Source organism: Ranitomeya imitator, chromosome 4 (genome assembly GCF_032444005.1).
Source record: "Ranitomeya imitator isolate aRanImi1 chromosome 4, aRanImi1.pri, whole genome shotgun sequence".
NCBI lineage: Eukaryota > Metazoa > Chordata > Amphibia > Anura > Dendrobatidae > Ranitomeya > Ranitomeya imitator.
Window position 1 is genome coordinate 142,096,525 of NC_091285.1, and position 12,252 is coordinate 142,108,776.

The 12,252-nt window shown below is 40.5% G+C and overlaps 1 protein-coding gene across 1 annotated transcript in view; it reads right to left on the reverse strand.

Annotated features, from left to right (window-relative positions):
- The window catches only part of RGS14 (regulator of G protein signaling 14), a 270,621-nt gene extending 260,645 nt beyond the window's left edge, over positions 1 to 9,976 (reverse strand). The window contains exon 1 of the mRNA XM_069763976.1: positions 9,841 to 9,976. Coding sequence (XP_069620077.1) covers positions 9,841 to 9,885 — 45 coding nt within the window. The 5' untranslated portion in view covers positions 9,886 to 9,976. The remainder of the gene's footprint in view (positions 1 to 9,840) is intronic.
- Positions 9,977 to 12,252: the final 2,276 nt, after the last annotated feature.

Below are 12,252 nucleotides of genomic sequence, written 5' to 3' on the forward strand. Positions count from 1 at the left end.
ATGACGCTCTCAGGGTCCAGACGTGTGACTGTGCAAAATTTTGTGGCTGTAGCTGCGACGCCTCCAACACTTTTCATTTAACTTTTTACCCATTATGTAGATAGGGGCTAAATTATTTGGTGAATTGGAAAGCGCAGAGTTAAAATTTCACCTCACAACGTAGCCTATGACGCTCTCAGGGTCCAGACGTGTGACTGTGCAAAATTTTGTTGCTGTAGCTGCGACGCTTCCAACACTTTTCCTTTCACTTTTTTCCCCATTATGTAGATAGGGGCAAAATTGTTTGGTGAATTGGAACGCGCGGGGTTAAAATTTCGCCTCACAATATAGCCTATGACGCTCTCGGGGTCCAGACATGTGACTGTGCAAAATTTTGTGGCTGTAGCTGCGACGGTGCAGATGCCAATCCCGGACATACACACACACACACACACACACACACACACACACACATACACACATTCAGCTTTATATAGTAGATATATATATATATACAGTACAGACCAAAAGTTCGGAAACACCTTCTCATTTAAGGGTTTTCTGTATTTTCATGACTATAAAAATTGTAAATTCTCACAGAATATATTATATACTTAACAAAAAAGTGTGAAACAACTGAAAATATGTCTTATATTCTAGGTTCTTCAAAGTAGCCACCTTTTGCTTTGATGACTGCTTTGCACACTCTTGACATTCTCTTGATGAGCTTCAAGAGGTAGTCACCGTAAATGGCCTTCCAACTATCTTGAAGGAGTTCCCAGAGATGCTTAGCACTTGTTGGCCCTTTTGCCTTCACTCTGCGGTCCAGCTCACCCCAAACCATCTCGATTGGATTCAGGTCAGGTGACAGTGGAGGCCAGGTCATCTGGCATAGCACCCCATCACTCTCCTTCTTGGTCAAATAGCTCTTACACAGCCTGGAGGTGTGTTTGGGGTCATTGTCCTGTTGAAAAATAAATGATGGTCTAACTAAACGCAAACCAGATGGAATAGCATGCCACTGCAAGATGCTGTGGTAGCCATGCTGGTTCACTATGCCTTCAATTTTGAATAAATCCCCAACAGTGTCACCAGCAAAGCACACCCACACCATCACACCTCCTCCTCCATGCGTCACGGTGGGAACCAGGCATGTAGAGTCCATCCGTTCACCTTTTCTGCGTCGCACAGACACGGTGGTCGGAATCAAAGATCTCAAATTTGGACTCATCAGACCAAAGCACAGATTTCCACTGGTTTAATGTCCATTCCTTGTGTTCTTTAGCCCAAACAAGTCTCTTCTGCTTGTTGCCAGTCCTTAGCAGTGGTTTCCTAGCAGCTATTTTACCATGAAGGCCTGCTGCACAAAGTCTCCTCTTAAAAGTTGTTGTACGGTTGTATCTGCTGCTAGAACTCTGTGTGGCAATGTCCTGGTCTCTAATCTGAGCTGCTGTTAACCTGCGATTTCTGAGGCTGGTGACTCGGATAAACTTATCCCCAGAAGCAGAGGTGACTCTTGGTATTCCTTTCCTGGGGCAGTCCTCATGTGAGCCAGTTTCTTTGTATCGCTTGATGGTTTTTGCAACTGCATTTAGGGACACTTTCAAAATTTTCCCAATTTTTCAGACTTACTGACCTTCATCTCTTAAAGTAATGATGGCCACTCGTTTTTCTTTACTTAGCTGCTTTTTTCTTGCCATAATACAAATTCTAACAGTCTATTCAGTAAGACTATCTGCTGTGTATCCACCAGACTTCTGCTCAACACAACTGATGGTCCCAACCCCATTTATAAGGCAAGAAATCCCACTTATTAAACCTGACAGGGCACACCTGTAACGTGAAAACTATTTCCGATGACTACCTCTTGAAGCTCATGAAGAGAATGCCAATAGTGTGCAACAAGAAAGAAATATATCTTGGTACCGTGTTAGCCAGTAGATAGAAAAATATTTAGAATTGAGAGTCCTCAGTGGTTGATACCTCTGGAAAGCTTGCAATTTGTTACCATCTTTTCAGTTAGCCATTAAAAGGTATCAACCACTGAGGACTCTCAATTTTAAATAGTGTGCAAAGCAGTCATCAAAGCCAAAGATGGCTACTTTGAAGAACCTAGAATATAAGACATGTTTTCAGTTGTTTCACACTTTTTTGTTAAGTATATAATTCCACATGTGTTAATTCATAGTTTTGATGCCTTCCGTGTGAATTTACAATTTTCATAGTCATGAAAATATAGAAAAATCTTTAAATGAGAAGGTGTGTCCAAACTTTTGGTCTGTACTGTGTATATATATACTGTATATGTAATATCTAATATATATATATTTAATAAATATTTAATCTAATATATATATTGCATAGTCAAATCTTCTTGACCACAACAGGTTACACTGCCTGTGTTGCCCATAGCAACCAAACATTAAGCATCTTTCATTTCACCAGAGCTGTTTAAAAAATGAAAGCTGAGCTGTGATTGGTTGCTATGAGCAATAGTTTTCCGTGCAGACAGTTGTGGTAACTGAGGCCTATTATTCTTATAATTTCTATGGTGTTATTGTCCGTCTGTAAAGTTGGAAATAACACAATTTATTACCGTGCTGACACAGACCACCCCCTGACACATACTTCAGGGGGAGCCCAGAATCAGGAATTTCTCTTTGTCTGGTATGAAGCATCTCATTACCTTAAAAATTTAAACACAGATTAAAAAATGAAACACAAGATGGATTTCTCCAACCCAGGTATCATTTCAGTGTAACAGCGCCAACCTGACAATACCTGGTTCGCTTTAAACTTATTTATACAGCTACAACTAATGTCACTCTAAATTAGTCCTTCTTTGAAATTTCTAACTAAATGGTATTACACTCCCACAAGGTTGAAATCTGCTTTCTCTAAGGGAAAAGATGTACTACGCCTCAAAGAGCAAAACTTACAGAAAGAAGAAAGGGAGCCAAGACTTACAGAAATTAATACACAAATGGAAGAAAGGGAGACAAGAGCTGCTTCCTCAAGGGCCACTGAAACATCTCAGCAGAGAGAGGCAAGATTTGCAGGCAAGAGAACAAGAGCTGCTTCCTCAAGGGCCACTGAAATGTCTCTGCAGAGAGAAGCAAGACTTAGACATGAGAATCGCAATTGCTTCCACCAGGACACAGGAAAAAGTAGGAAATTTGAAATACTCTGCCTTTTGCTACCACACAGACATCAACTATCAGGATAATCCAATTGTTAACATAGGAAAAATGGATGTGGTCTGCATGTACTGCAGTGCCCTGAAGTGGAAAGATGAACCGCCAGGTCTATGCTGTACAAATGGCAAGGTAAAACTGCTGTCTCTCCCGTCACCACCAGATCCCCTGAAGTCTCTGATGACAGGTACCACTGCAATATCAAGCCAGTTCTTGAACAACATCAGGAAGTACAATTCCTGCTTCCAAAGGACATCATTTGGTGCAAAAAGAGAAGTTTTTTTTTAAATGGATTTATGCCCACGTTCAAAGTTAAAGCACAGATTTACCTCTCAATTGGCTCGCTGCTTCCATTACAAGGAATTTTTTCAACTCTATTTCATTGGAAATGTAGAAGCAGAGGCTCAGCAGATATGCTCTATAATTCCAAATACTCACCTTGATATTGTCACTAACTTGCAGAAGTTCCTTCACTTAAACAATTCATATGTTCAACTTTTCAAGACTGTACTTGGATGCATGCCAAGTGATGATTACAAAGTTGTAATCAGAGCTGACAAAGCACCACAAGGTGAGCATCAGCGGCGTTTCAATACCCCCACATTTGATGAGGTAGCTATTTTGATTGTGGGTAATGAGTTTCACAGCTCTGACATTGTGCTTCAGAAAAGGAACAATGGTTTGCAACGGTGGCAGAAACTCACAGGTTCCATGATGCACTGCAATATCCAATTATCTTTTGGCAGGGACAGGATGGCTAGCACTTTGAGATACCTCATACAAATCCTGCAACAGGCACCCTTCAGGGAAAAAAGTGTCGGCCAGGGACTTCTATGCCTATAGGATCATGACAAGAGTTGGTGAGGAAAATCACATCCTCAAATGCAGACATCTCTTCCACCAATTCATCATTGACATGTAAAATTGAGAGTGAACGTCTTCTGTATATCCGACTAGTTCAAAAGAAGCTCAGAGCCAAGGAATACATTCACTTTAGAGATGCTGTGGCAAAAGATGTTTGTTATAAGTAACTACGCAATTAGGCACTTAGTTGCCCGGGCAAGGCAGGTCTCTTCAGCTAGTATCTTATAAAAAGGAGGGTACTAGATGCCGAGGTTAACCCGTCGTGCTCCCTGTGATTAATGTTGTCAGATGAGAAGTGAAATCTATTACACGATCAAACACGGTATCTGCTGCTAGGTTTAGACCATTAGTCTAAATTTTTCAAGCCGTTAAATACAACATAGGATACAAGGAGACACTGTGTCTCATTCTCCCTTAATACCACTTTACGTCAGAACAGCAGTCGGTACACTGATAAAGGTCACTGTTAGACCCGAACGTCTGGACTCTGTACTACAGTTTTGACTGCATTAAATTGCCTTCACATCTTCAAAAGTTGAGTGCCAAGTTTCTTACTCTTAAGGTACCGTCACACTAAGCAACGCTGCAGTGATACTGACAACGATGTCGATCGTTGCAGCGTCGCTGTTTGGTCGCTGGAGAGCTGTCACACAGACAGCTCTCCAGCGACCAATGATCCCGAGGTCCCCGATAACCAGGGTAAACATCAGGTTACTAAGCGCAGGGCCGTGCTTAGTAACCCAATGTTTACCCTGGTTACCAGCGTAAACGTTAAAAAAACAAACACTACATACTTATCTTCAGCTGTCTGTCCTCCGGTGCTCTGCTTTCCTCTGCACTGTCAGCGCCGGTCAGCCGGAAAGCAGAGCGGTGACGTCACCGCTGTGCTTTCCGGCTGGCTGGCGCTGACACAGGATGCAGGAGGAGTGCAGAGAAGCACAGCGCCGGGGACAGACAGCTGAAGGTAAGTATGTAGTGTTTGTTTTTTTAACGTTTACACTGGTAACCAGGGTAAACATCGGGTTACTAAGCGCAGCCCTGCGCTTAGTAACCCGATGTTTACCCTGGTTACCAGTGAAGACATCGCTGGATCGGTGTCACACACGCCGATCCAGCGATGTCAGCGGGAAGTCCAGCGACGAAATAAAGTTCTGGACTTTGTTCAGCGACCAACGATCTCCCAGCAGGGGCCTGATCGTTGGTCGCTGTCACACATAACGATTTCCTTAACGATATCGTTGCTACGTCACAAAAAGCAACGATATCATTAACGATATCGTTATGTGTGACGGTACCTTTAGTTAATCATTAGCATCCACTCCAAAATGGCCCGTCATCAAGATTGACCAAATAATCACCTTATCTTGAATAATCGACCCCATTGCTTTCAACTGGGTCTTTCTGAAGCACCCCTGATTCCCATCTAACAGATCTATAGAAAAGAATGGAGACTCCCCTGGAGAATGTTGTTTGTACTGAGTGGGATAACCACTGTACCTGGGGTTTATCCTGAAAGTGGATCTCTTGTAAACAAATAATTCGCGGGCAAACTCTCTGAATATGTAAAAATGCAATAGCATTTTTTTTGGGTGCTACCCAATCCACTTACATTTCACTAAAGTACACACAGTGTCATGAGCTAGACAAGCAAGATGAACTAACAAGGTAAAGTAGACTAAAGATGAACCCAATAGATTATCGCGTGAAACTCAGTTTAGCTGTTATTGAGACGGTAACAGGTTTAGATGATTGCAAGCTTTCTTCTGTATCGCCACATTAGGGCTTTATGAGAGTACCATGGCAATTTCCACTAACGAGGTAGATTGTACAAATGAAGTGACATAGAGTGCAAACTACATGCCACATGTTATAAAGTGCAAATGGAGGAGATCAGGGGGCTACATGGATGAAGAAACCCAAAACGTTATGATGCCACCAAGTGCAGCTTGATTTCGTTTGTTGTTGTTAAGATCCATTCGCACTGATTGTGTATATTTTCTGTCCTGATTTTAGTGTAAGTTGTTATCATAACACATATTAGGAGTAGGATAGCTTCCATTACTATATGAATGGGTTGCAGAGGGGTTCCCAATAATTATTATATTATAGAGACATGTTTCTGGTGTTTTTTTTATGTCTTTAAAGTGTTTGTACCTCTAAATATTTCAACAAACGTATTTGATTTTTTTGTTATGTCTAATACTTTGGGTGTGTGCTCAATTCAATTAATGTGTTTTATTCTTCGTATCATATGCTATTGTTTTGCCACATTGTTTACGTGTCATGATTATTTTCTGGTGCCCCTCCTCCTTTTTTCTCTTGTACATTTGTTTTTTTCTATGTCTGCAGTCCCATAGGCAATTAAAAGTAAATTCCAGACAACCCCTTTAATGTAGTATTGATTTGTCAATCAATTACTTGTATTTGTGTCTTCAATTTAAAAATTCCTGTTAATAATTTATTTCCTTTTGTCTCATCTAAGAGCCACATTTGAACTGTGGCCTACAGAATAGACTTCATGCACAAAAAGCATTTTAGGCTATGTGCACACGTCAGGATTTCTTGCAGAAATTTCCTGAACAAAACTGGACATTTTCTGCAAGAAATCCGCATGCGTTTTTCTCGCGTTTTTTGCTTGGTTTTCTTTTGCAGATTTTTTGCATTTTTTTCTGAAGATTTCCAAATCAATAATATAGTGGGAAATCCGCAAAAAATCTGCAAAATTAATGAACATGCTGCGTTTTTTACCGCGATGCGTTTTTTTTTTTTTGCGGAAAAAAATGCAACATATGCACAAAAATTTCGGAATGCATTATAAATGATGGGATGCATATGTATGCGTTTTTTAAAGCGTTTTTATCGCTTTTTATAGGGAAAAAACATGGAAAAAATGCGTAAAATCCTGAACGTGTGCACACAGTCTTAAAGCAAACACCCATGGATGTCCTGAAATAATTTTTTTATGCTGATCTACATTAGGCCCAGTAGCAGTTTGAAGATCAGCCTAAGGCATAATGTAGTCATCATACCTGTGTATATAAAGAAAGTGTTTTTGAAACATAAAATCTGCAAGCAATTTTGAAAATGGACCACTTATTAGATGAAACAGCACAAGGCTCTATTCACATCAGTATTTCTGTCTTCTTTCTTCAGCTAGAACAACGTAGATTTAATCTCTACAGTAATATGAAAGCAAATAAGATGGAAAAATAACTGTTTCCAATCAAACTTAAGATCCAATAAGATTAAATTTAGTTCAATTAAAAAATATAAATTACAAATTCATCAAAAAATTAAGCCATGTGGTAGATATGAATAATGCCTCATGCATTCTAGTGGAATGTTAAAAGTATGTTTCTAGTCGCCATTCTTTGTATGGAAGGAAAGAGAGTATGCCCATTGTGGCTTCATATTGTTATGTTAGAGTAGCAACTCACTTGGGATTATAGGTAAAGCTAAAAACTGCCACTCACCCTGCTGGTTCATGTACAGACTAGAGATCCTGACCCCAAAGTCGCTAGTGGTTCCTGCGTTAGCTTAGATAGCCCTAACCACAGACTAGAAGAAGATGGCACCTCGAACCTATGCTGCCTATGAAAGGCCATCGAACCCTTCATGTTCCTCCTAGAGGACCGTAGGGCAGAGCAGAGTATAAATTGCCTACAAAAGGGAGTTTGCTGAAAAAAAGGAAAGAGTGACTAAAATAAACCACAAAATACAAAGTAAAGTATCAAGTATGTTTCGTTACTGCCACCTACTTCCTAAAAATAAGAAGAATATAGATGCAGAGTAAAGAACAGAAACAGTTAAGAGATAACCCCTAGCTAGAATATCAATTACTGGCTTTAAACTACAGCAGAATGGCTGGACATTCAAATGAGACTATCACCAGCAAGAAATGCCAGCAGGGGGGAAAGAATATAGACGCACCAGAAAGGTGATAGGGCAAACAAATGATAACAGCTGTGTAATGCTAAACGGACTGCAGCAAGAATAACAGAACCTAAACACCTGGAGAAAAGGTGTATCTGCTGTGGCTCAGTGCACAGAGAAGCCAACCACAAAACACAGGCTCAAGGGTTCAAATTCAGAAGCATGACACATATAACTGTATGGGATATATGGAAACGGATGTGTGTTCTCACTTAGCTGTTCCATATTTGCCAGGGAGATGCATGGAACAGCAGAATTCTTGACATCTCTCTTTACAAACAGCTACCTGTAGCAGACATACTGTTGAGGAGAACCTGGGACTCGTACCAATGATTAGTGGGGTTTCAAGCAATCAAATAGTGGGCATACATATGAGATATCTCTTGGTGGAATAGTCATTTACTGACACCTATCTCTTCAAACTCCACCACTTGTATGAAAAGAGGGGAACACTTCATGTGCAGGACCAATATGCTATAGAGACATTTGTTTGTGTATACTGAGATGTTATACTCTCCTATTGAGGTTGCACGTGAGGCACAACACTCTCCTTTACGTTATATAGGATTTCAGCCATGTGCTCTGCTGGATGGAGGTTATCCCTGACACTGAAGACACTCCACACTTACAGTCTTGAGACTACTAATATTAGTAAGATTTTTTTATAGCCTGATGCATGTCTGTGGTTTTGCTGATGAAGAATCAGGTCAAATTCACTTTTTTGGACATAGTAGAAAAAATGTTGCTAACATTTCTAGTCTCCAGACTGTTATTGGGGTAGCTCATCCAATGCCAAAAAGAACCTTCCTCCATTTAGCATTTTTTTCTTAATTCTCCCATGCATGAAAACTTTCATCTTGGCAAAACATTCATGTGTTTTCAATAGGAAGATTGGGGTAATCTGTTGCCAGACACCACTTGGTATAGTTTATTTCCCTGGAGATGAAAAAGATCCGACATTTACATTCAATCTGTCTTTTTTTTTCCTCCTATCTGGATACTTCCATACACACTAGATGGTGGTCTGGTCCCACTATTATTGGGTGGTTCGGCCAGCGTGAATCGAAGTTTTAGAGGAACTGTTTGGATTGATAACAAATAATGTTTATAGGATGCATGTTTTCCCTCACAAAAAAATGCGACATTTTTTATAATGTGTACACAGAAGACTGTACTTCCTTAATCGAAAGCTGGCCATATGCAGTAGACTACGGTCAATAGGTTCCAATGACCATTTATTGGATAGCCATCAGATGTTTTCTCCATCCTAAATAAGTGAAAACAAATGATCTTTTAGTTCCTTCTAGAGATAAGTCTTAGCCAAAGGTGTCCAGCAATACCTTACTGCTCTGTCCTCATAGAAAAATTAATCATGCTTGGCCAAACAAGTATGCATATGTATGGAGTTTTAGCAGGAGGAATATCCGGTAACAGCTATTAAATGTGTTCGGCCAAACACAAAACTCATACCTCTTATGGGATTATATACTTCAAAGATTGATTATATAGCAAAACATATACAAGAAAGCTGTGTATGGACTTATTTCGGCCTCTGTGGTGCACAGCTGTACTTCAGCCTAGTTATACTAAGCGGTAATATTTACTGGAAGATAAGCTAACCGGACTGAGCAGTATAAACACTGAGCAGGCCGGATTATTTATTAGGAATATCTAACTGGCTACAAACTGCTCCACTTTAACCCACTTCTGTTAAAATAATGTATTCCAGCTCGGTGAAGGAACGCATTCATTAACACGAGCAGAGCATCTCGTGAAGAAACGACAGCCGAGGCCAAATGAAGAGATATCTCGTCAGCTGGAAATGACCTTATCAGGCTAGGCTTGTCAGCAGGAAGAAAGAAGCACTTACCAATCTGCCATTAGGAACGTCCAGAAATTTCATTTTCCCTGGCATCCTCTCATATGCCTATTGCAATGTTTGTCATTTCTGAAGAGATGATGGGACTAGTGAAAACTGAACCACCCAGCCCCTATCAACCTATGGCATCCTTAAAAGCCATACTACCGCTTTCCACCAAAACCACAGGAAGCGTTGCTGCAGAAACGAAACCACAGCAGGAAGCTATGTTCTCAGATGACGAAAAGCTATTCTCTTTAAAATGTACACAAATGTGTTTAATGAAGGTGGGGGTCCACACATCTCATCACTGCTCACCTTCTCTCACCATATGGTGACCACAATTCTGGAAATCCATTACGAGACAAAGTACTGTAGGAATCACATGTATACTCTAATAGATTAGTGCTGGTTATTTCCAGTTATTACTATGGCATAATGCAGTCTTAGATTTATACTATTGGGTGTCGTCCACTTTTATTCTTCAGCTGTGCAATGGAATAAGCACAATTTTTTGTAAGAATCTACAACACTCTGTTTTACACTAGAAATAACTGCTATTTACAGAAGTTAAAAGGGCCTATGCCAAGTTATCACCTATGCATGGGATCAGTGATAGCTTATAAATCAGTGAGTGTCCGACCGCTGGGACCGATTGGCGAAACAGGGCAATTTTGATATCTTTTAAAATGGAGCTGCAGTGCGCATGCTCAACCGCCACTTCATCCTGTCTGTATGGGGCTGCCAAGTGCTGCATTCTGCTTTTTAATAAAGTCTCATAAAGCATGAATGGAGTAGCATTCATACATCCGGGCTGCCACTCCTTTACGTAATGGGGATAACAGTGCCTTGTTGAATAAAATTCTCCATTCTGCTGATTGGTGCGGGTTCCTGCGTTTGGATCTCCACCGATGAAGAAGTATGTTTTAGGCCACACTGAATAATCAGTATTTGGTCATTTATTTGACATCAGTATTTGTAAGTCAAAACCAGGAATGGAAGAAAAGTATAATAGAAACACGTCACCACTTCTGTATTTATCACCCACTCCTGGTTTTAGTTTACAAATATTGATGTCAAAAACTGACCAAATACTAACAGTGTGAACTTGGCCTTAACTGGACAATCTCCTTAGAAAGTACTTGTCCTCTCACGTAAACCAGAGCAAAAGAATGGTCTTGCTGACCTCATTTTTGACAAGAATTTAAGAGGAACCTGACAGCTGATACATCCTCCAAGATCCACGGGCAGCATGTATCAGGCACTGGCTGCATGATTGCAGCCATATACTGGGGCTTCTCACAAAATTAGAATATCATCAAAATGTTAATTTATTTCAGTTCTTCAATACAAAAAGTGAAACTCATAATATATAGAGTCAATGCAAACAGAGTGATCTATTTCAAGTGTTTATTTCTGTTAATGTTGATGATTATAGCATACAGCCAATGAAAACTCAAAAGTAATTATCTCAGTAAATTAGAATAATTAACAAAAAACACCTGAAAAGGCTTCCCAAGCATTTTAAAAGGTCCCTTAGTCTGTTTCAGTAGGCTCCACAATCATGGTGAAGACTGCTGACTTGACAGATGTCCAGAAGGCAGTCATTGACACACTCCACAAGAAGGGTAAGCCACAAAAGGTCATTGCTAAAGAAGCTGGCTGTTCACAGAGTGCTGTATCAATAACATATCAATAAAAAGTTAAGTGGAAAAAAAAGTGTGGTAGAAAAAGGTGCACAAGCAGCTGGAATAACTGCAGCCTTGAAAGGATTGTTAAGAAAAGGCCATTCAAAATTTTGAGGAGATTCACAAGGAGTGAACTGCTGCTGGAATAATTTCTTCATGAGCTACCACACGCAGATGTATCCAGGACATGGGCTACAAGTGCCCCAATCCTTGTGTCAAGCCACTCATGGCAAATAGACAACGCCAGAAATGTCTTACCTGGGCCAAGGAGAAAGAGAACTGGACTGTTGTTCAGTGGTCCAAGGTGTTGTTTTCAGATGAAAGTAAATTTTGCATTTCATTTGGAAATCAATGTCCCAGAGTCTGGACGAAGAGTGGAGAGGCCACAATCCAAGCTGCTTGAGGTCTAGTGTGAAGTTTCCACAATCAGTGATGGTTTGGGGAGCCAGGTCATCTGCTGGTGTAGGTCCACTGTGTTTTATCAAGTCCAAAGTCAACGCAGCCGTCTACCAGGAAATTTTAGAGCACTTCATGCTTCCCTCTGCCGACAAGCTTTTTGGAGATAGAAATTTCATTCTCCAGCAGGACTTGCCACCTGTCCACGCTGCCAAAAGTACCAATACCTGGTTTACAAACAACAGTATCACTGTGCTTGATTGGCCGGCAAACCCACCTGACCCTAACCCCAATGAGAATCTATGGGGTATTGTCGAGAGGAAGATGAGAGAAACCAGAC